Raw genomic sequence first — 25,285 nt, 5'->3', positions numbered from 1 at the left:
CAAGACAATTGCGCTTTGTATCTTGGACATTAAGCAGTAGGATTTTACACTTCCGGGGGGGGGCGCGGTGGCGCAGTGGGTTTGGACCGGGTCCTGCTCTCCCGTGGGTCTGGGGTTCGAGTCCCGCTTGGGGTGCCTTGCGATGGACTGGCATCCAGTCCTGGGTGTCCCCTCCCCCTCTGGCCTTATGCCCCGAGTTGCCGGGTTTGGCTCCGGTTCCCCGCGACCCCGTATGGGACAAGCGGTTCAGAAAGTGTGTGTGTGGGTGATTTTACACTTCAATTACAGAAAGGGGGGGCCAAGTGCAAGACGCATGCAGATGACTAAACTAACAACCATCCTGTGCAGAAGCATGCATGAGCACCACTGATTACAGCCTCCAGTGTCATGAGAGTGAGTCCTTATATTTTCCAGAAATGCTGACTGGTTATATGGAGACTGGAGCGCTCAGGATCAGTGTTGCCTTCGAGATCCAGACATCATCATCATCATCATCACCACCACAATTACTGACACCAGTAAAGCACAGTGTAAGAGTAGTCACTGCGATTTGGTGTTGTGTGGATCGTACCTGAGACTACGCTGAGCCCTGGGGTGCTGGGCCGAGAGCTGACCTCACGCACTTCCGTGTCGTCTGATGTGCTGCCCACTCCTGAGCAGCTCTCCAGCTCCTGCAGCCTCTCCTCCTGCTTCAGATCAGGGGCCTCTGTGGGGTTTTTTTTTTGGGGGGGGGGGGGGGAAAATCACACAGCAACACACACCAAAACCAATTTTAATGATAAGTTAAGTTTTTCTGAATAAGAAATTACAATAATTCACTAATCCACGAGGCTCCACATTTGCATCAACACCCCCCCCACTGGGTAGGAGTGCCACCCGCGCTCTCTTGTCCCGTTCCAGTGCAGCTACTGCAGCCCTCCGGCACCGCGCCAGCCCAACGGCCCCTCCGAGCCCCGTTTTCCGCTGCTTAGCCAGGAAACGAGCGAGCCGGGTGCTCCAGGCACCATTACGGTACCCGGCCTGTCGAATGGGAGCGATCAGGGCAATCGTGCGCGCCGGCACAGCACAGCGCCGAGCTGAGCAGCGCGGCTCCATTAGCGCCAGGCCGGCGCTCCTTCCAGCTACGCTTGTACCGCTCTCATCCCATCACATGTCATGGATATTCATGAAGTGTAATTTCGTGTGTAGAAGACTTTAATTTAACCGGGTTTTCCAGGGTGCCAGTTGGAAATACACTATTAATCAAGTTTTTATTAATTTGAAAAATGGTAAGGGGAAACCCTGCCCTCTTCAGTACTCAGTTGCATATCGTTATAAATATTCAACAGCTAATTATTGTGTGTATTTGAGCTCCAAAGGCAATATAAATGGGAGGTTATGTCAAAACACGTTTATAGTTTAGCAGTATACTTTGAAATTACACTCGTGCCATTTGGAAATGGCACCACTGTATAATCAATCCAATGTATAAAAAAAAGATTTAAAAAAATAGCGTGCCTGAAACACCTTCAGGATAAAGCTCATGGTGACGTTCTAGAACGCAGCAGCTACGTGAAGCTCCGACGCTCCCTAACGAGACAGGAGACGGATGCAGTCCGCACACATTGCCCACGCGATTCCCCTCACTTTGACTTCTGCTGCAGGTGTCTGTTGCACCTGGAGCTCCGATGAGACTCCTGCAGAAAGGCATCGGGGCCTGGCAGGGGCGTATGCGAGCGCTTTGGCAGATTCCTGTTTTAGAACTCTGAGGTAGAGGCTCCCCCCCACTTCAAGGCCACTCCACAGATACCCAAATTCTGGAGTCCAAAAGCAGACCAATGCCACATAACCCAACCCTGTGGATTGGATACAGATGAGCTTAGTTTGTTTCTCCTCATTTAATGAGGAAGGTTATAAAATACATAAGTTTTATTCTAGATGGTATAAAGCTACAACATCACTGCCATAAGGAAGAAGGGCGAACAGACGTTACCGTCAATGTAACTAGTGCTACACGCTGTACTGAAAAATGACAAAAAACAAATACATGCACTTATACCTTAAAACCTGGAGACAGTCATCCCACCCCAGTCTGTTTCAAACTGCAACGTAACTTCATCTATGCATTGATTTCCCCCCCCAGTTTCCAACAACTGACTCTCCTAATGCAGAATGATAGTCCATAAGCTATCCTGGAAACACAGAATAGGGTACAATCTGGATGGGATGCAAGTACACCATAGGGCATTCTAGCGTATGCGCGCACACGTAAAAATATTCAAAAATGGACATATTTCTCGTCTGTAACTTTTTGTGTTTCTTGAAATTTTATATTCTTAAATAAAGGGCCGGGGGGGGAAAAAAAAAAAAAAAAAAACCTACCTGAGTCACTGGGCAGGACTTCAACGCTCCAGGCCTCACTTGTTGTCTCAGAGATGGTGGACCCGTAGGGGTCAAGCAGAACAGAGCCGGACCCGGGCAAACACAGCAGGCTTCCCAGCATGGTCTCCACAGCGGCCCCTGGAGCACAGAAGGACAATGGAGAGGACCGTCAACGCCAACATGACCCCAGTATGGCAGAGAAACAGATAATGTGCACCATTCTTTTCTGCCTGACCTAGATGTATACCAGATGCAGACGGTTAGCCAAAGTGCTGGCCGTCACAATTTAAAAAACCCTCGCTGTGCATGGCCGCTCAGCCACACGCATTCCTTCCTGAGAACACACCAGCTCATCACTGTGGAGTGCCAAGGGTTAACCAGGCAGAGCACAGCGGGCCACAACCGCAGAACAGATGCAAAGAGGGGTGGTTTCCTTCTTTTTTTTTTGGCCAGCATACAGCAGGGACCCGCTCCTCGTGGAGGCGCAGCATCTCGTCGTCATGGCTGCGTTCCCGTCCAGGCGGAGGGCGGGGCCCTGCTGTCCCTGTGTACAGTCCTCAAGGTGGGGCCACACAGCGCCTGTCTTTCAGGTGGATGATTAAATGAGTGGCAGAACCAGAAGTGAAACAATTAGAATTTCTGCCTCATTATCATGGTAATCTTATCAGTGGGATAATGAGGTATTAATGGATATTTAATGTGCATCTCATAACCGAGTCCCTTGGAGAAAACACATAAGGAAATCGCTGTAAATTCACTTAATGATGGAAAAGTCCCCGCACGCCATATTCCGAGGAATGAAAAATGGAGGATGCAAATGAGAGAGAAGCAAGGTCAATAAGACTGCAGGGACCAAGCGAATGTCAGACTTTAATATAATGAGAGGGGGTGGGGGGGCAGGAAGGGTGGTGATAAAATAAGATTAACATTTTCGATGGCTTGTTTTTTCATATGGAACATGATGAGTGCATATTATCTCAAGCAACAATAGCTGAGCATGTGTGGAGAGAAAAATCGTGTCCGTGAAAACGCAAAGTGACGACTGCTGAGAATCTAGTAAAAACGTTTCTCTAACAACTTCCCTTGAAAAGCAGAACAGTTACTGTCCTGCTGTCTACAGACTAGAGGTTTACACAACTATGACAGAGACAGACAATATTGAAATAGAAATAAATGTTTAAAACAGAGAATACTGAAATAGAAGTGAATATATTTAAAACAGAAATCGCTGCATTTTCAAAGGCACTCCAATGCACATCTATAGAAAAGCATCAAAAGTGAGGGCACATGTATCCACACACCGAGCAATCATAAGAGAGTGATTAAATAATAACAGTAGTCTGTAATAATGTATGCATCCATTTAACTGACACTTTTCTCCACAGTGACTTTAAATGTTTATAGCTTTTTTAGATGTTTGTTGCGTCACTGTTCTCATCTCCCATGATGAATGTGACCTTAAATCTCTTTCAGCCCATCATGTTTGTTTAAACACTCATCACTCACTTTCCTAACATCAGGCTCATTTTCTGATCGCCCCCATGACAGTTTTTACTTAAACTGATGCCCTTTATATCTCCTGCAGTGTGAAGATATGTTGAATCTATGCTTTGCCGTGTGTTGACCCAGTCATAAGCGGGACGACATAAAAAACAAGCAGCGAGAAGATGGTAATGATTATTTCTGTGCACTTCGCCGATGTACAGTATATGACATGCTGCTGGCACAATGTGTTAAGACAGAATCTGTCCTTGAGCAAGACAAGAAAAGGTGTGAATTGGAAAAGTTACCACAAGATGGCAGCATAACTGAACTTTTAAGAGAAGGAAAACATTTAGTTAAAAACTGAAAATTGACTGAATGAACATGTTTACATTTAATTAACTCAGAATAACTAGTCTTTCCTTCATCTTTATGTCAGACAGGTGAATGGTAGCTTAACTCGAAAGAATGATTGAAGTTGCAAATTAAATTAGTGCATTTACAGTTCAAGCCACCATGCCAAGTGGCTTATCACACCATGTAATTCAGTGCCACAACTTCCCAGAACCCCATTAGCAGTTTGACAGCTCAATCTGACATCCAGACAGAGAAAATAGGTAGGTGACTGATGGCTGATGGGGAAGGTTAATAGGCTGCTGGACACGGAGGACCCGCCTGCCTCACCTGCGATCTCCTGCAGGCGGTCCTCGTCCATGTTGGGGTCGAAGTCGCTGCCCAGCACGTCTGTGCTCCATGTCTCGCTCACCGTCTCGGAGATGTCCCGGTCGTCTGTCAGGCCCATCATATCGCGGATCTCAAACTTGCGCAGCTTGTCATCCAGGTTGTCCTGAGTGGTGGCTGCAGGTGGCAGAAGAGATGAAATCAAGCAAACCAGTGAGAGAGGGTGGCGCTTACTGATCAGATCAGTAAAGAGTCACCCTTGTGTGGCACCATATTTATGTTCATTCATTTAGAAGACGCTTTTCACCAGAGTGACATACAACTCTGTGAACGAGAGAGCCATCGCTCTTGTAAAAGATCCACCCCGATATCAGCAGCTTGCATGGAATGTGAATCTGGACTCATCTGCTGCAAACACCTATTAAACTACAGAGAAATTGACGACGGAGTAATTCAAACTTCTTGAGCATTCAATTCTTTGGCTTTTTATTATTAATTAATTTATTTAGCTGATGGCTACAATGTTGGACACATAGCACTTGCCAACCTGGGTTCTCCTAGAAAAATGCCATAAAACTGATGATGATGGTTCACTTAACTGATGGGACTTACAGTAAGACTGTACACAGGCATCTTACAGTAAAATTGCACAACTGTGTAAATGGGTATCAGATCAGGATAAGTCCCCTAATCAAGGCTACTACAGCAGAAGCAGGAACTGAAATAGGGGTCCTGCGATTTCGAGGTGATACTTTTAACTACTACGTCTTCTGTGGCCCCCAAAGAGACGGGAGGTTAGCCGACTACACACTAAAAGGTCTCCAAACTATAACAAAAATCATTCTGTAATCTTGATTAGTCTCTCAGCACAGTGGCCAAAATGGGGAGAAATGACAAACCCTCCAATCAGAACTCAGATACCCTGCCAGTGCAGGTGCTTTATGCCGAGGCGACGCTGTGGTACACACCTTGCTCGTGCTCTAGTAGCTGCAGCGCCTCAGCCCCATTGCTCCCCGGTGGCCCAGCCCCCAGCTCCGACACCGACTCACCCTCCAGGTCCAGGGATGACACAGAGTTGGAGCGGTTGGATGGCCCTGCACACCAACACAGACACAGTGGACAACCCTCAGATGCTACAGTGGGTTTTTTTAACACAGAAATGCTCAGAATCACCTCATGCACTAATACACTGAGCTTAAAACTCAAATAGGTGAGAAATTTATTTTGAGACCAGTGAAAAATTACAGGGAATGCTGTGCAACAGCACTCATCGCTGTACTTTCAGAGTGAAAGGCAGCCCCCTTCTGGTGGCCCAGGGAATCACCTTCAGAAATGCCCTCCAGGTTGTCACTGCAGAGGGAGAAGCGCAGCGTTTTGTCGGGTTTCCCGTGGAGCTTGGTGTCATCGGCAGGTGTCTCACCCTGAGCACCGTCCACTAGCTGCATTGTCAGCACCTGGGGGCAGAAAGCATTTACACTGCAGGCAAACCTCTGCTAATTATACTAACACTAAACACACTTATACAAGTGGATTTTAACTTTATTCTTCCCTGTATGACATACCCCTCCCAACACACACAACATTTCTCAAACTTCATGCTCACAAAGGAGATCTGGATGGTTAAACTGTCCGTGTTTCTCCAGTAAGAACTTTACCTCGTTCTCGGACATCATCCCTGGAATGGTTTGGGGGGCGGTACCTAGTGAGATCACAAGCACCTCCTCGGGCATCACCTCCTGCAGAGACTCCTGGGAGCTGGCCTCAGGTTCGCTCTCCTGCGCGATGTTTGTGCGGCTGCGGCTACGGGAAGCTGCTGGGGGGGTGCGGCAGGCGGTGGGTTATGGGTGAGAAATTCAAAACGTTTCAACTGACGACCACAGAAGTGCGACAGCAGCAAAAGCAACATCTCACAGAAATGTTCATGTCCACACACACTCAGTTTCCTCGCTATCACCCCCCCCCCTTTAAAGTGCTTCTGTCCCTGAATTACACTGCCTGTGTTACTGCAAATTATTTCAATGTTTATACTGCGAGACGAATCAGCCAGTATGAGAAGCTGGAGATTGTGACAAACATCTTGGAGCACAGAGGCTGTACCCAGTGCTCTCAGGAATAGCTCCCTGTCCATCTGACCCCTTTTCATTTTTGCTCTTTAAAAAACGGCAAACCAAGGAAGGAGACTGAGCAGTCAGCTCAGTACTCTAACATTGTTGCACAGTAAATATTTTTACACAACTGTTCATCTGGATATTTATTATTATTATTATTATTCATCTGTTGCTCTTATCCAAAACAACTTCTGATGCTAGACTTGGATAAATTGAAGTATCTTAGTGTCCATTTATCAACAAAGGTAATTTTTACTCGATTAGTTCAGGGTGAGAACCTTGATCAAGCATGAAGCAAAAGGAGCAGGGATATGAACCCTTTGACTGGGAGGCAGCAGCTCTCATCACTGCACCAGCTGCTGGACCGTACCTAAGTGGAGTAATTCCAGGTAGAATATCGCAAATACCCTAGAAAAAAGGTACTATGGCAAAACCCCACCTGGGACATGAACCAACATCCTACTAGGAAATACTCTGTGCTCATGACCACTCCGCTCAAGTGGACTAGCTACTACTCCAGCACTGATGTACCGTATAAGGAAAGAAAGGCATCGGCTGCAGGACGTCACAAGTGCACAGCGAACACACAGCCATGACATGGGAAGACGGCACAGGGTGCGAGCAGATGGACTGTGCAGCAACACAGCGCTGGTGCCACGCCTGTGCTTTTACTTTGTGCAGCACAGCACAGGTACACAGGGACATGGCAGGTTCTAGCTGCTTCTTAGCTACCGCCACAACACTGACGAGAAGCGACAAGCAGCACAAGTTAACGTAGTTTGCATGATGTTTCTGTCGGGGGGATTAACTTCCACCCCACCCCAAAAGAACCGTTTATGGAACTTTCTAAAAGGAATTCAGGAACAAAAGGATGTCAAATTAACTTAGACAAAAGTTGAATGTTAGATTTAAAAAGAAAAAAATAAATTGCATAAGCAAGGGTTTATTTAAGGAAACCCAAACCCATGAGAAAACACGACTGGACAATAAAGCAGTGCAAGTAATTATTCGAACTTCTCAGTAACTCATATCATGGGACCCCACTTCTCAAACCTAATACTCCTGAGGTGAAGTTGTATAAAGTTAGTTGATCGTTCATACAAATAAAACAGCCTGCAATTTATGAATGCTATGTTCTAAGGAGCATGAACTAAAACGTTCAAATATATAACGATGCCAAGCATGTTGAAGTCACTAGGACAGCTGCTGGACGGACAAGTGGAGAGGGGAGTAACGGAGGGCGTGGTGCTTCAATAGAGGCGTGATGGATGGATGGACAGGCAGGTGTGCCCACAGGAAACAGACATTGACAGTTCGCATGAAAGCAGGAAGCAACGCGACCACTCTGGAGCCGGGTGGTGAGCACAAGCAAGCGAGAACAGGACCACCCGCAGCGCTGGCAAAGGGGGCGGTGCTGCAGGGTACCCACCAAACGGGGTCACTAAAGGAATGTGTGCAGACAGAGCAGCCGTGGAGGGGTCCCAGGATGTGATGGCCGCTAACTGCTGTCCTGCTCGAAGTCGATGGGGGCGGAGAGAAAAAGAGAGGAAGAAGAGCAGGTGAGGAGGAGGAAGAGGAGATGCAGTGAAGGTCAAGACCACGATTGAAAGGCGGGTGGTGAAGAAAAAGAGCTTCACCCCAGGATGTCCAAGGTGGACACCTGCAAAATTAGTTGTCAATGGTTGTCAGAAACAAACAGGCAGCCAACCCCCTGTTGAAAAACTACCACAAATGACAGGTAGGTCTGAAAAGAACACCGCTGAGACGCTGAGAATTCGGTCTCTTTCCTACAAGTGCAAACAGGCACCTGTAATTAATATTACGATGACTGCATAGACCACTGAGTTATTGTACACGTTGACATATGAAGTGTTTTCTTCTGTGAGCTTATGCAGTGCTGCTGCTCTTACTCGGCACTCAATTTAGCAAAAAAAAAAAAAAAAAAAAAAAGTTTGCTGATTAATGGCAAGGCTGGAAAACGCTCATTACAATTATTCTTCATCTTTGCATTAAAGGACAAAAAAAAACTGCTTTACATAAATCCCTTTTAAGTCACTTTCAGATGAAAGAGGGGTCGCACTCACATACATCTTCACACACCACATAAAGGTATACATGTCTCCATCCATAGCCATTATAACCAAGGAGTGTTCATTTGTATCTTCTAATATAATTGGTTGTCATTGTTGTAATATTGCCCCTTTCCAGATGTTGTTAATTGAGCCTCTAACAAACTGAGCAGCTCATTAGAATCCTCACTAGCAGCTCTACCCCAAACACATTACTACTCATTTTTAGCCACTTGGCAATAAGCCGTGATGGCCCTTCATTTTTCCCCATAAATGATGGTGCTGCTGGAGGAAGGGAGGAACCTGCATTTCCCGTACAGTACGGTAGTGTGCAGTGCTTGATGTCCCCCAAGGAATTGATTTGATATTTAGATGTCATACATTTTGAATGTGAAAACGCCTAAATAGGAATGCAATAAATTTCCACTCAATGCAGTGAGCAGTTTTCTTTTTTTAGCTAGATGGCCTCTCTGATTTGTTACACACCACAATAAACACACACTTCAAGTACATGGCTATACAGGTTGGGAGTGCATTATATGAAGACTGTATATAGAGCGTAAATAGGCTAAAAGAACGTGGCAAGAAGTCCATAAGGAGACCGTTTGCAAGTGATACTCAGACTCTGAGGTCAGCGTTGGGCCATACCGATGGGGAGCCGGTTCTTCTTGTTGGCGGGTGTGGTGGCGGGGGAAAGCTGGGGTGTGTTGGAGGGGGTTAGCTCCAGGCTGTTGCTCTTCGCTGCTCGTGATCTGGGGATGTTGGCCAGCAGGCTCTCCAGTGCCAGACGCTCCTCCTCCCGAAGCTGGTCCCCCTGAACCACGCTGCGCACAAAGTCAACCTGGGTGTAGAAGATACACTCAGCCTGCAGTTTTGGGGCATCCACCTTCTACACTACAAGACATGACTCTGCTTGATCACACCAATGTCATTGAATGAGATCGAACAAATAATCCAAGAAGCAGGAAAGCATTAGGAAGACAAGTATATGAATGAGAAGTAGGATGTTCTGGGTGTGGCTGCTATGTCTGGCAACACCTACAGGCTAACAGAAGACTGAACAGAAGTTCCCTTCAATACTGCTAATTAACTTCAGCAATGAAGTCTTTCACTGAAGTACACCTCCAACACTCAGACACATTCACCACAATTATTAGCTTATCATTCTGCATAAACAGAGGGACTGTAGACACATCTTAATGCTACTTGAGCATATTTCCCTGCATACAAAAGTTTCTGCAATGCTTTCAACTTACCAGTGCAAAGAGCTGACTCTGCGTTATATAAACTGCTGTCCTGGTCAGGCCTTCTAGTAGGTTCATGGAGGACATGGGTGGGGTCTCCACAGCTCGGCCACCAATCACAACATCCAGGAAAGCAGCAACACAGCTCTGAAAGATACATCCAAGCAATAACGCTGCATACAGAAACATACAATGGCTGATATCAGTCTCTGGTTGGATGACTCCAACACTTCAGTAGAATGTTTACAGAGGAACAGGGAGCATTGAGACTCCCACAAATGAACTGCAATCACACTCACTTTGTCAAACTTAGAGAGGCTACTCTTCCGTCTGGGGTCACCTTCATCTGCATCAGCCATTGCCAGCTGTTGCAGCAGTTGGCCCACCTGCAAGGACAGGGACAAAGAAAGACGAGAAGGATGGGGAAAGCATATTCAACAGCACTTTCAGCTCCTCTTTCTAGACTCTTACTCAAAAGTATGACAAATTCATCAGAAGCTAGAAGATATTTATAGCAAACTGATTTTTCTGTTCTTTGAGTTATTCAGGAGCTAACCAAAATAGCAATGGTTAAGGAGAATTTTCAGTACCTGTTTCAATCATTTCCTCTACATCCATCTTTAATATCAATGACCTGTATACTCAATTACATTTTTTTCCCACCAAAATAGGAACAGCTGGTAGCATAGTGGTTGGAGCTGCTGCCTTTGGATCTGATGGTTGACAGGTCAAATCTCACCTCTGGCTGTAGTACCCTTGAGCAAGGTACTTACCCTAAATCACTCCAGTTAGAAGTACCTAGCAGTATAAATGGGTAAATAAATGTAGATACTTTAACACTTCATGTCGCTTTGAAGAAAAAAGTGTCAGCTAAATGAAAAAATGTAAATGTTTATGTTCTTGGGCTGCCTCTTGCTGGCTTAAAAAAAAAAAAATAGATCAGAGCCCATATCCAGGAAGCATATGGGATAAAGTGTGTTACACTCTGCAGGGGGTGCAGTGGCGCAGTGGGTTGGACCGAGTCCTCCTCTCTGGTGGGTCTGGGGTTCGAGTCCCGCTTGGGGTGCCTTGCGGCGGACTGGCGTCCCGTCCTGGGTGTGTCCCCTCCCCCCTCCGGCCTTACGCCCTGAGTTGCCGGGTAGGCTCCGGTTCCCCGCGACCCCGTGTGGGACAAGCGGTTCGGAAAATGTGTGTGTGTGTGTTCATTTAAAAAATGAATTAAAAATACATATTAACTATGCCACAGCAGCTAAGTTTACAAAAATATGGTCGTTAAAATTGGTTGGAAAAAACAAACCCATTCCTTGTCAGCACAAGGTCTTCGTTCTTGTCATTTCATTCTTACAAGTGGCAGTATAAAGCAGCAGATTTGGCTGTTGTCCCTCAATACAGAGTGCAACTAAATGGAGTCTGCTGCAGGTACAACAAACTTCTAGTCATATCAAATTAAATGTTAACAGTAGGTGAATTTCTGTTGAAAGATCATGATGGATGTTTGTATCAGATACCAGATTGTCTGACTGGACAAGGATTTCGAAATGAAAACAACAAAAACTGCAGGGTGCGCTCAAAAGGTTTGCGAGATGACTTTTGACACTGAACTGGATTTCTGTGGAGGGTTGGGATTACAAGATACGCCACTAAATTAGTAGAAAACCACATGTCAGGCAAGTAATGAGATGTTTAAAACACCCAGCGGTTTAAAGGAACACAGCTGGTCTCTTGTTGCTATGTATGTTACCGTTACAGGCACGAACGAAGTCACCTGCATGAGGTTGAAGCGGGCCACCTCGTTGATGGGCGCGTCCGAAATGATGCCGTACTGCTCAGGATTAACAATGGCGGGGCAGATGAAGCAGGTGAGAAGCAAGTCCGTGCACATGGTGCGCACCTCGCCCACCTCCAGCCGCTCCACGCACGATAGCGTCTTGTACATCTGCGACACAATCCAGCGCAGGCTGTGTGGGAAGCAGTAGGTGTTCTGCTTCAGGTAGCCGATGAACTTGTTGACTAGCGCCACGAGCTTGGCCTCGTTGGCCTCAACCACGGCCTGTACGCGCTGTCGATGTGCCTCCGAACCCTTCTCGCCAAACAGGCGCTCCTGCTGTGCTGGCATGAAACGCTCTATCAGCTTGGCGGGGTCCGTCTCTAGGTGGTCCTCATCTTCCACCAGCAGCTGCATAATGGGCTCATGCAGAGTGGCCGTCAGAAAGAGCTTGGCTGAGTACAGGCCCTCGGAGAAAAGCTTAAAGAGCACACTGAAGGCGCAGGTGCCCCGGCGAAGCAGTCGCCGTGGGTTGTCACTCTCCTTCAGTTCAAACTCCACCAGGTAGCGCAGAACCTGTGGGCAAAGTCAAGACAGTCATACTTTGGGTCACCATGGCAACCAATAGTCACTGTGCGACACTAATGCCGCAGACCACGCGGAAATGTTCCCTTGTGCATTGAAAGATAAAGCAATGGAGACTATAATGAAAGACTATATTCATTGTTTAGGACAGTGTGTGTATTCACAGATGACAGAAGCAGTAACTGCAGTATGTTACTGTATTACAAGAGGAAAACATTTTTCAGTGCATAAACTGGCTCCTCAGCTTATGAACACAGCTGGCATTTGAAGTTTAACTTGATTTGTTCATAAATACAATCAAGTGTCAATGATAAGATGTGTGATCTATCTATTAGGTTATGTTAAAAGCTTGAATATAGTTATAGTAAACACTGCTCATTTTAACATTTTTTTAAATTTTAGATATATTAAAAATAAAAAACCCATTAAAAATGACTAATCACAGAAATGTGTTGTCTCCACATACTGATTTACATTAATTCACTTAGATGACACCTTTCCTCCAAAGCAACTTTCAGTGTTAACCTACTTAAGATTATTTACCCATTTATGCAGCTGGGAAATTTTACTAGAACAATTTAGGATAAGTAGTGAGTTTAACTAATCCAGTCTCTGGTTCCATGAACTGAAATCATTTTTGTTTTACAGCAGAGAAATTTTAGAAAAGAGATAACTGAATAAAATGCAATTAAAATTAAACTAGAAAGTGACCATTCATAAGAGGAGTGAGTGTATATTGTGCACGGCTGCATACTGGTAGGCTCAATCTAATCTACACATCAACAAATGCAGGAAATAAATTTACCTGTAAATATGTATTCTTTGTGCAAGAAAAATAACACATACATAAAAATGTAATGCATTAAAAAACCCAGAATTACATTTTACCAAACATATACAAATGTGAGAGCATTATTTTCCATGTATCAACATACATATGAAAAACAGTGCTCATGTTAAATGACAGACTAAGTTTTGTGACAATATGATGCATTACAGTGACTTAAGGGTTAGCTAATTAAAATGTGGAAAATAGGTAGTCATCTATGCCTGCAGTCACCGAGTGGCATTCTGCATCAGTGTCACCTGATGACCACAAGAGCAGGATAGAGAGGAGAAGATGAAAACAACTGGTCTGTGTCAGAGGGCATTCTTTACTATTTTTATCCACTGAATAGCAAACAGAGGGAGTGGAAGATGTGAATTTCGCTGACAGCCCTGACCAGACATCACGCCCCATCTACAGACACTCACAACTCAGACTTATTACATTTATTTATTTAGCAGATGCTTTTCTCCAAAGTGACTTCCAGTGAACTCTGTAGTTTTATCAGCCCACACACCTTATTCACCAAAGGTGACTTATACTGCTAGATACACCACTTACAATGGGTCACTCATCCATACATCACTGGAACACACTTTCTCTGTCACTCACACACTATGGGTGAACCTGAACAGCATGTCTATGGACTGTGGGAGGAAAGCAGAGCACCTAGAGGAAACACACACAGACATGGGGAGAATATGCGAACTCCACAAAGACTGAGCAGAGACCAAACCCAGGTCCTCTCGCACCACCCAGGCGTTGTGAGACAACAGCGCTACTCGATGCCCCAGGTGAAGACTATCCAGTCAATTCCATGTCAGGGTGCAGAGCACCACATTAGACTAGAAGCAGGTTGCCTTGACATGAGGCATCCCAGTGAGATCGAGGAGAGGGCTTTTTGTGTGTGCATGTGTGTCTGTGTAAAATGTCCATTACCCCCTCACCTGCAGCAGGTAGCTCTCATCCTCCTGCATGATGCAGTTGCCATAGAGCGAGGTGAACACAGTGTGGATGACGCCCTGAGCGTGCTCCTGGCTCAGCCGCTCTCCAGCCACCAGGCAGGAAGCCACCAGGCGTGGGTTCTCTCTCAGGCGCCCCAGGAACTCCCCATAAATGCTCTCCTGGAAGCCCAGCGATTTGTACCCATCAACAAACTGTGTGTCCTCCAGCACCTTGGCGTGCTGGCAACATTCCGCCGGGGAGGCCTCGGCACTGCAAGGGAAGCAGATTGAGTTAGCGGACACAGTCATAGCAAGAGTAATGTAGGACCTATTTCAGTGACCCAAAGACTCAGGCTGCAGGAAGACTCCTACTGTTGTACCCTTTAGCAACACATTTATCTTGAAGGGCTTCAGTAGAAACATTTAGCAGTACTAACAGGAACCATATAACTGCGTTGCAAGATGCTTTTTATAAAGCTGCTTTACATAAGGATCAACAGCGATCAAAACAACAAGCACCACATACTGACCTGTAAGTGTATGCCCAGAGGCAATTCTATTATCATCATCATCATCATCATCATTACATAAATGCTAAACATGGCTCCAGTGTGAAGATTCTTAAAACATATACATTTGCATTCTTGTGATTGCTGAAGGTTGTGTCCCAGCAGGGGTAGTACCTGTTTGGTACCACTTGCCTGGCTCCCAGCAGGACCAGCAGCAAACCATTTAGTTAGCAGCTGGAACATTGTGCATGGGGTTATATTTAGAAAGGATCCACTCTCTTCCTCCCTCACACCCCCTCACCCCACCCCACATAAAGGTTCATGTGCTGTGCTGGCGCCTTGCCTATAGCCGTCAAGACACGAGACGCCCACCAGATCGGCCACCTGTAGGTGGTGCAGGGAAGTTGAACCAACTGTCTCAGCCTCCAGCAGGAAAGCGCAGGAGGAAGAGGTCAGAACAGGCAGAGTCATATTTCCACATCTATACATATGTATTTAGCACTTTGTATCAGCTGTGGACTAAACAGAAGGGGATAGGTTTTACCCACCACTGCCTGCCACTATGTCATTAGTGATGACATGCAACCCAACCAGAAAGTTCTGTGTTTAAGGAAAAACTTGCAGGCTGAAGTAACTGGAAGAATCCTGCTATTGGCTTCTGAAGTCCTAAGCCATATCCTTGGCCTGAATTCACCGCTTATGGCAAATAATTTCACTATCTACCACCACATGGTCTTAATTGCTTTAAAACGGATGCCATTCTGCATAATATAACGATGTAGGGAAGGACACAGGAAACACTAACTTCTTAACACACCATGCCATCTTTTTTTCAAGCAGAGTCACATATGTATACGCCAGCAATCCTCATACAAAGAGATGGGATATCTAGCTGACAAGCGTGATATAATGATCCTCTGGGAATTTCTCCAGCGAGGAGCTGCCTGAAAATCTTGAAGGTGGAATTGTCCAAACTGAGCCAAAACCAATATGTTAAACCAACGCAACAAGTTTGTTTCAGGCCATTTTTCATTAAACTCGGAATTCCTTCAAACTTTCAAAATGCATGGCTGTATTATACACAGCATGTTTGAGTAATAGCTACTATGCACTTGACCTCCAAAGGAAAAGCATCATTTAGCAGGGAAAAAAAATATATATATATTTTTTGTGACTGATTATTTTTAAATCTTACTTTTGCATAAGGATTCATTATAACAAAATATTTATTTAAATCCCTTTAGATTTATAACATTCTGTAACTGCCTTGATAATGACACAATAAGTGAACCGGACAATATTTAACGTGTCATCTTCACAGCAGTAAAAATGGCAGCATCTTTCGTGTGGAAAAAACAGAGGGGAGGGAAATCAATGAAATGTAATTAAAGGGAAGAAAATTAAGTGATAAATTAGCTTGTGCAGCTACAAGTGAATTTCCAAAAATCAGCAGCTGTGTGATTAAGTACTTACCAGCTAGCTGGCTAGCTCAAAACAAAACACTCTTTCTATTCAAACAAATGAGAAGGTGTTTATGCAAAAGCTATTTCGAGCTCAGTAAGGCATTACTTGCAGGCATACAATAGCATCATTATAAAGGCACGCACTGTACAGTTTGCTCTCTTTTAATGTTGTGCATTGGTTATTTCTTTGCTGTGATTTTGCATTAACGTATTTTGCATGCACTCTGGGTGAACGCTGAAAATCTCATTACTTGGTAACAAAACTCCGCACAGTGTAGATCTAGAAGTATTCCAAATTGCATTTTATCTGGACAACAGGATAGGAAGAGGGAAAGTAACCCAGATATGACAAGAATACCATGTCAGTTTAACTGAAGAGTCAAGACTTCGTAAATATATTTATTGCTTTGTCCTCTTTATTTTTATTTCAATCTCTCAGCTGACAATTTTTTCCCCAAATGACCACCCATCCATAAAGCTGAATATTTTATCAGTTAAGTATCAGGCTCAAGGCTACCTCAGGTACAGCCTTTAATGTTATTCATCAAGGAAGCCCCTGAGCAGCAACTGGACACTGATGCCTGCCAGACCAGCTGTCTGGCGACTGGATTATGGCTCCTGTCTCCACCGATACTGATTCTGCATCACCTAAATGAACTGGAATTCTTAATTATAGATACAACAGAGGCCCATTGTAATAACCTAGGATGCCCTGCCGGGGTGGGTTGCCACTGGTACTTGTGTTTATTTAGGTTTATTTTCCCCCTCGCACTTCTTTGATTTGGGATTTTTTTTTTTTTTTTTTTTTTTTTTTTTTTGATATCCACTTCTCAGTTGCCAGCTGAGTTTCTTAAAAACTGATTTCCATCCAACAACTACCTACATTTATTGTATCCTTGTTTTCTTTTAGCACTGTATATGCTCAACTGCTCAGTGGTCTGCATGACTTTATTTAGAAGACTACATTCTGAAAAAAAATTTTAGTTATGTGAAGCAGAACAACCTGTGTCCTTATCCACAACGCCACCTGCTGGCCTTGGTGTACATGGTGGTAACGTGATGTGAAATGAATGAGGATCAGACAGCTAAAGCTCACAAGAGCAGCTCATTGAGAGAGCTTGTGGAGGTCACCTGGTGAGGATGAGCCGGTCGAGGTTGATCCTCTGTTGCTTTGCAATCCAGGCGGCACGGTACAGCTTCTCAGCGGTCTTGAGCACCTCAGCATTGAGCCGCTGGATGAGCTGCTTCTCTGAGGCCACATAGAGGCGCTCCTGCTTCAGGTGATGAGCCAGAGTGTGAACGTCCGGTTGTACCATGTTGGCCAATTCAGCCAGCGAGGGCCACAACTGTAGGGGATCAAGCAGAAGCACTAGTGTCAATAGTGCATTCTGGGAGCAAGACGTCAAAGACATCAGTTTAGACTGTTTTAAAGATAATAAACCAACAAAATGTGTACAGGACAAAAAGTTCTCTGTTCCACTGCCTCAAGCTTCCAACTCTGGGGTTTTAAAGAGAGACAAATACAAATTCACGACGCAGCACAATAGTGAAAAAAGGCCGCAGTGCTGAGAATACAGATGACATGGTTTAGGTGAAACTAATCAATTCACACACGCGCTTGTTCTTTCCACAGTAAAGACTGTCTGAGCAGACAGCGTGCCCAAGCGAACCACACTACTGTTTCAAATGCTGCAATGAATTATACCAAGCGAGGATGCCTGACAGACTCTGCACAAAGATCCAAAGAGTGCTGGGAGATAAGAGAAAAGCAAACAGGAAGAAAGGCCCATTTTCCTCATGGGACTGCCTGGATGCTGAGACAGCTGGCCAACAAACTCACACAGGCATCAAAAACCTGTGCTGCCATGGCCGGCTGGACTCGCGTGTGTGTGTGTGTGTGTGTGTGTGTGTGTGTGTGTGTGTGTGTGTGTGTGTGGAGGGGGTTGAGTTCCTTTATAAGGCTCGGCTGTCACTGAAAAGAGGAAGGGGGGGGGAGAGATCAACCTGATCTGCAGCCCCGTACCAGGCCCTTCCCATAATAGCTACCCCCTCTCCCCAGCCCAAGGCAGTGTGTGTTAGCATCATGAACGGTGTGAGAGATATGCTAATAGCATCTAGTCCCTCCCATCTCCATTTCACACACAAACCAAAGGGAATGCATAAAATTTGAATGATTTCCTGGAGCATTCCTTGACACAAAGAACCCTTTGTGGAAATGTTTGGAGGGCGGGAAGAGTACCATCGAATCCCAACAGAGACCCCTAGGAGAAAAGCGAGCATCGTGTGCTTTCTGACAGCCGTGGAAGGTGGACAAGGCAGCCCTCTGTGCTGGCCGCTGCATGGATTTCACTAAGACTTAACGTGAAACCCATCAGGTCAAATGTGAGCCGTCCGCTGTTTGGTGCCCTGCAAACTTATCACAGCCACAGTGCAGAGACAGAGTCCGTTTTGTGAAGCTGGATCTTTCTGGAAACACCACTATGGAACGACATGCCCAGCAAATCTTGCTGCACAGCTATTTTCCAAAGGCCTTGAAAACAGTGCGTGGGCCTGCCACGGGAGTAAGACAACACTTGTTTTTCCCTTTCTGAAGCTTTCATCTGTTCAGTAACTCAAACAGAAGTTCTTAGATGCCTGCGGCCGCAATGTTTGCAACAAGTAAGCACAAAATGTGCCAAAAAAAGAAACGCTAAGGCTTGTTTGCGACAAGAAATCAGTCCATGATGCCTGGAAAAGAAAAGAGCTGAAGCCCAAATGCCCACCGCCAAATCCAGCCCCGTGCCGAGGGTTCAGAACTGACAGCTGTCAGTCACCCAAGGAGCCGCACCCAGAGATGCAATGGCCACCTCAAACAAAAGTGAACTTGCTTATTAAAACTCAAACCCAAGAACTACTGCTCCTTGGTGAAAAGCTCAGAGATGTACAGACCTACACGTGCAGGGACACAAACACATGTAACAGTGATTGGGAGTGGTAACCACCGAAAACCTGACACTTGAATAGACAGGCAAGGGCATGACCACTGATAAAGGAGTGGTGGGTGAGTGAGTGTGTGTGGTGTCTAATGCCTGCTTGACGAAGAGAAACAGTAGAAGCATGAGCAGTGTAGGGCTTCCCACAGGAACCTTGTTAGCCCTTGGCAGTTGTAGTGTTTTCCTCCCATTAAGAGGCACTCAGCTGGGCAGTTCCAGATTCCTCCAATGTCCCTTCATGTCTTTAATACTTTTAAAATCTCTCCTCTTACAGGGGAAAAAATGAAGGGCCCAACTACCCAACAGGTTTATGTAAAAAAAAAAAAAAAAAAAAAAAAACTCCTTAAGCTGGTAGTTAAGGAAATGTGACAAATACAGCACAGGTCCTACTGTTCAAAACACAAACTGGGTAACTAAAACAGAAGATAATAAAACTCAATGGATGCTGAAAAAAAACTATGCAGGTGTGATCCCAAAATTGACAAAGCATTCCCACTTATTGAAGAAGAATAAATATGTCCACTGTCAACTGCAACTGGAGAGAGAGAGGCTAAAACACTGAAGGTAACCTGAGAAAAGCAAGGACAGAAATGCCCTGTATAGTAGTCCATACAAAGTACACATTCTTAATTTAACTGGTGAGAAGGTTAATACAGCATTCCAGAGAAGCACTGAAGAGTGAAATCACACGTTTCTCAACAATCCACTGCCCCGTACCAGAAATGGTGTAAGACACCACACGTATGACAGCTAAATGACAGAGAAGGTGCACTCATCATGAAGACGATATTCAGAATTCTGTCACCTCAGACAGCATGAGACCACAGCCTAATTCTATAAGAAATAAAAAGAACGAATGTGTTTGATTTTTCGTTTACGACATAAGTTAAAGACCCACACTAGAAAATAACATTTTTTTAAATGTCCCCTTCATCTCAAAATATACTCTGCATTATATGGAACAAGTAAAAAGCGTAACATTTCTCGAACGTACATCGGCATTTAATGAACTTAATGCGTTCTTCCAAGGTCGCACTGCAAAACAGAGCAACAATACACATTTTTTTCTGGAAAAATGCACTGCTTAATGTGAAGAGGCACAGAAGATGTCCACAGTAGACAGGAAATCATTGTAAAAACAGCAAGGAGTGTTATACAAAAAGGATACCCTGACAATAATGCACACTTCTTTGGTCTACGTAGCAAACAAATAAATTAATATTTAGTTCCCTCTTTACCACAAAGGTTTCATTCCAAAGTGCCTGTAGACAGGTTGACACTACGCAGCATGTCGGTCCACTTCTCACACACGGGCTTTGGACCAAAGGAGGGAGCCTGATGTTATAACCAGGAGAAACACACACCGGTGTCACACGTCAAGGCCAAGAGGAAACCACACATGTAAATAAAGTAAACCAGTGAGACTCCCGTTTCTGAAAGACAGAAAAGAGAATTCTGTTTTGGCCATTCAAATAAATCCTTCATTTTCCCCCAAACATCTGGAACTGCAGCGTCAAGATCCCCTTTTCACTTTCCACCTCCGGAGCAACCCTGTGACAAGACCAGCGCTGAGAGCAGATCCTTGACAGATGGCACAGGCTTTATTCATATCACATAATAAAAAGAAACAGCAAACAAAGCATCTCTGAAACAAATGCCATCTCATTTCTTATATACCCTGTAGTAAAGTAGTTAGAAAGGCAGATGTGCTGAATCGACACTCAAAGTGACAATCAGCAGTCAAGCAATCTGTTGAAAAATAATTCCATCACTTGGTGGATAAAACAGTAGTGGCTTATAATATGTTGGCGAGTTTAATACCATAAAATTGAGACACCCCCCCCCCCCAAACTCTTTCTGCTATATCACCTTTTGCCACATTCCACTGGATCGACCTCTGCAACACCGCTCGGGCAATGAACCCTGATAACCTCCAACAAAACAGCGATACAACAATAGGAGTTTATTAAAAAAGAAAATTGCTGATAAAGCAGCACTACATGCAGGGTCACCTTTACTTTGCCGAAGACTTTGTGTTCAAAAGTCAAGATTCGCTGATCGCAGCACTCGTAACGACACTGAAAGAAAGAGCTTCACACAGTTTCCAAATAAAAACTTTTGTTACTGTGGAGCTAAATGATTGCCTTAGACACCAGACTGACCATTTTCCTTTTGTGTTTCATCCACTTTTTCAGTCAAAGTTCTTAGCGCTACCAAAGTACAACACAGACCAAACATGGGCTGTGAGCCATTCGCTTCTTTTCATGGACCGTATGGTTCACTGGGGAACATGAAAGCAGATTTGGAAATGCCCGAAGAAGAACCCCGTTTGGCCATTTCCTCGCGCAGCCCTGTAGGCACCCAGTTGAGTGTGGATGATGCTGAGAGTCCAAATGGGAAAAGAACTCAAGCATCTCAACTGACCAAAAGATAACAGCCCAGCTTGTGTTCTCCGGGCCTCCTTGCCACAAACTGCCCCTTGGGCACTGCAGAGATTCAAACCCGGGTCCCCTCTCATAGGTTATACTGCAATTTAGTGATGCTCCACTGCCAAGGCCATTCGCAGCTGATTTTACCCACTTCTGCAAACAAGCTGGAACTTCTGTGAGAAGTCTTCTAAAATGAACCCACTTCATTCAAGAAACACAGGACAAGATGTTACACCCCATGTGTGTATTACGATGTCTGTACACAAGGATCCAGTCCATCTGATTTTACCATGAAGCCACAGAGAAAAACATTCAGCATTGCCATCTTACATCTCCATGACTCAACACCAAGCAGCTTAACTTCCTTCCCCAACCACCATATCAACAACAGAGTACCAACATGGGTATTTCATTGAGCTTGTCAAATAGGCACCTCCCTTCATTGGTGTTTCATCGAATTAGGCCCGCGACACCTCCGGAAGGCTCGACAGTGCAATCTAGCATCCCAGACCCACACACGTTAGATGCCCTTCACCCTCAACTAACACAGCAACTCCACAAACTCAACTACCCCAATTAAACAATACCACACTTCCATAAATATCTACAAGTCTTCTAAAATTCAATACTATGCATGGTGTTTAGGCTCTTGCTAATTATGAGGATTAGTATGTCTTCATGCACAAGTTTTAAATGAAATTCACACCAGCCAACCTAGATAGATTGCAACCAGTAAAGGAACACAGGGAAGTGCTCTATAGGCCTAACTGAAAAATACATGCAAACTGCCCATAATGTTTTTAATCAATTTTAAAAAATCTGTATTGCAGTTAACCTGCGTTTCTGTCTGCGTGTCTCCGTTTTCAATCTCATCCACTCACACGGCAGTGATTTAAACCATAAATTCATTGAAGACATGCACCCAACCACCTTGTATCATCTTGAGAGAGTGGAAATAAGCTATTCAATCCGTCTTTGAGGCAACAGGCAGCGCTGCACACAAATGACCTTGGCTCGCATAAGACCGCAGCTGCCTTGCCATTTTTGCATCAGTTTAAAAATTCACCTCTTACTATCTCCACTCTAGCCTTCGTGAACAGAAGTATAGCATCAAATAAAAGTCTATTTGAAGTCAATCTTTATGCCCCAAGTTTAATATCTCATTACTGTTATTTCTGATGGACCAACAAAAAAACGAGTCATAAAAAGAAAAGGCTTCCAAGAAGTCAGGCACAGCAACATTTCTGTAGCACTCAGTGTTTTCTTTCTCTAGTTGGAAAAAGGAAAAAAAAAATAAATAAAAAATAATACACACACCACACTTCTTACTCCAGTATTCCTGTTTTCACTGAAAGCACTCTATTTTCTGAAGAGCCACACCAGAAGGCTGACCAAACTGCTAGTTGGAGGGGTATTCTGCCAAAAGGTTACCTGAAGAACTAAAGTGACACTGGTGGGGGACCGCAGACCATTTGGGCCTGTGGCAGAAAGTTACACCTTCATGTTCTAAGGTGAGACACAGTAACAAGGACTGAGTTAAACACCACATGCATCCCTTCAGCAAACATCCAAATTCACTGTAGTAAAACCACTTAACATTCTACCCTCTTCCTGAACTGAGTGGTAAACCAGTTCTCCTGTTTCTTTTATCAACAGTTTAAAATAAATGGATTTAGAAGGGATATGAAATAGCAATTGTGGGGGCTGCAACATGGCCACAATGGTGTATTTTATAGAAATACAGTGGGAGAAAGAAAAATTAACTCTCATTTATGTGGTCAAAATCGCTCTCCTTCCCTGACCGGATGTTATTTCCATACTTCAGTTGGTGGACATGAGCTCTGGCCTTTCAGTGATCATCTCTCTCATGCAGAATGGCGGAAGCGACTCTTAACATCAGCATCCTTTTGAAACATCTGACTTCCTGTTCTCTGGTGTCACAAAACAAGGCCCTGTCACCGTCACCGTGTGGGAAGAAGGAGCACCAGAGGGCTCGCAGCAAAGGAAGGGAGACAGCGGAGAAGCTGACCGTGATTGTGCCCAGCAAGGAAAGGTCCCCAAAAGCTTTGTGCGAGGGGGCAAGGAGTGGGGAGGCAACAGCCTTACGGCACAATGCCTGACTGTCCATCCCCCTTCCTCCGGTCACTCAGCCTGCCATCCAGCAGTCGAGATCACCCTCATTTCCCCTTCCTGCTTTCTATGCCCCCTTCAAGCCAAAAACAAAAAGCATAATGGAAAAATAATGTGCTTTCACTTATCCTTTGTATTACACCGTTTTGTCTCCAATTTACAAAAGATGAATTCTGATGCTCCTACTCTTCAGGGATGGGTGGACAATGCCAAGAGCTGATGGGTTTTCAGTGGTGAAGGCTTGAGCGCCCAATGACCACATCCAGCAGGTGACCAGAGTTATATGTAAAATCCCACCTGGTCACCCCTAGTTCCACACACTCCACTCCTTGCTGGGAACTGCAGCCCCCTAGGATCACTGAGCGCCTGTGTACCACAGCTGGGACAGAGCCAGACATGGGACAGGGTACAAGAGCCACCTTGCTCCCCCAGTAGGGACTGTGGGTCTGCGATGGAGGCCAGAGCAGGTGGACGATCGGGCAACATGACAGCAGCTGTCTGGCCAGAGCACAGAAGAGACCGGCGGTGTTCAGCAGGCGACAGGGGCTGTGAGCCGGGGGGGGTTTGGTGGTTGGGGTGGCACGTGCACCTTCGCAATCCAGCTGCCCTTCTCAGACAACTCCCTCAACCCCTCTATCCCCCGATAATAGTAAACACAGACAACAAAACTGCCCAGTTGCTGGGATGTTGCCAGCACCCCCCCCCAACCCCCTGTAATGCAACAACAGCCAACGACCCCCAAGTGTGTTCATGTAGAGAATGTTAAGTATGTGCGCGCTTATAATCTCTCTCTCACAGACACACACACAAAGTTCTTGCCAAATCTTTTAAACTGTGTATTCTCCACAGATGAATAATGCAAAAAAAAAAAAAAAAAAAAATGCAATCTTTCATTAATATTTCTGACATTTTATATTTCAGCATCGTGCATAATTCCCCACGTGTACAGCAGCGGCGGCCGACGCGAAACATATTAAAATATTTGCATACTAGTGCGATCGAAAGGTCCATGGCATGGAACGACGGTACCGCTTCTCACACTGTGAAATACTGGAGGTGAAGCATTTTCAAACACCTGGAACACACACACACATACAGAGTCCGAGATACCGCTCGAATGTAACGCGCACCTCACTCACTCAACGTCTGACTGACCCGCCAAAAAACAGTATATAACGGTCCGCTGTCGTTGTGAGTCGAGTCTCCCGCGCGACCCGGACCGGTTCTCGCGCGCGCCGCGCGCTCACTCACACAGACAGAGCCCTGCCTCAGCCTGACTAAATAAGCCACCCTATAACATTTACCATAAAAAGACAAACTGTGGGCACTGCGACCTTGCGGTTTCCCACAAGCCACGGGTGAGCGCCAGTGTAAATAACGAAGCGCACACAGACACACACTCTGTGTAAACAGCCCACCACCATCGTATCGCCGCGAGGAGCGGCTAGGCCCAGCTAGTTTAGCATTAGCCACAAACACGAACACCGCCGGGCGTTCGACAGCACAACACCGACACGAAAGAGCTCCGAAAAGCTTTCCGCCATCACTTACCCACTGAGACGTATGTGTGCCTCCTTAATTTATCCGCACCGCCGTCCTTTCGTCCAAAACCGCCTTTATGTCCCGGTCGAGTGTCTTTACTTATAGCAGCGCGACTCCCGTTAGCTCCACAGTCCCGAACTGCCTGTGGACAGCGCGAGCTGTCATCGCGGAAAGG

At 45.3% G+C, this 25,285-nt stretch overlaps 1 protein-coding gene across 5 annotated transcripts in view; it reads right to left on the bottom strand.

The window, feature by feature from the left end:
- gapvd1 (GTPase activating protein and VPS9 domains 1) overlaps positions 1–25,285 on the bottom strand; it is a 43,296-nt gene extending 18,011 nt beyond the window's left edge. For 3 of the 5 annotated variants that reach the window (XR_001966391.2, XM_029259442.1, XM_018758440.2), the window contains exons 1-14: positions 25,120–25,285; positions 17,169–17,383; positions 14,069–14,336; positions 11,711–12,286; positions 10,245–10,331; positions 9,958–10,092; positions 9,350–9,542; positions 8,062–8,142; positions 6,180–6,334; positions 5,849–5,978; positions 5,493–5,618; positions 4,528–4,701; positions 2,362–2,499; positions 572–706 (exon numbers count right to left, since the gene is read on the bottom strand). Coding sequence is in view for 4 of the 5 variants with exons in the window: in XM_029259442.1 (XP_029115275.1) it covers positions 572–706; positions 2,362–2,499; positions 4,528–4,701; positions 5,493–5,618; positions 5,849–5,978; positions 6,180–6,334; positions 8,062–8,142; positions 9,350–9,542; positions 9,958–10,092; positions 10,245–10,331; positions 11,711–12,286; positions 14,069–14,336; positions 17,169–17,353 (2,383 nt within the window). In the remaining variant the exon portion in view is untranslated. Of the gene's footprint in view, positions 1–571; positions 707–2,361; positions 2,500–4,527; positions 4,702–5,492; positions 5,619–5,848; positions 5,979–6,179; positions 6,338–8,061; positions 8,143–9,349; positions 9,543–9,957; positions 10,093–10,244; positions 10,332–11,710; positions 12,287–14,068; positions 14,337–17,168; positions 17,384–25,119 lie in introns of all 5 variants that reach the window. The other 2 variants (XM_018758441.2, XM_018758442.2) reach the window with 2 other exon arrangements.

The sequence above is a fragment of the Scleropages formosus genome, chromosome 17, assembly GCF_900964775.1.
Source record: "Scleropages formosus chromosome 17, fSclFor1.1, whole genome shotgun sequence".
NCBI lineage: Eukaryota > Metazoa > Chordata > Actinopteri > Osteoglossiformes > Osteoglossidae > Scleropages > Scleropages formosus.
Note: the sequence above shows the minus strand (reverse complement) of the source record. Positions and strands in the feature narration are given on the sequence as shown.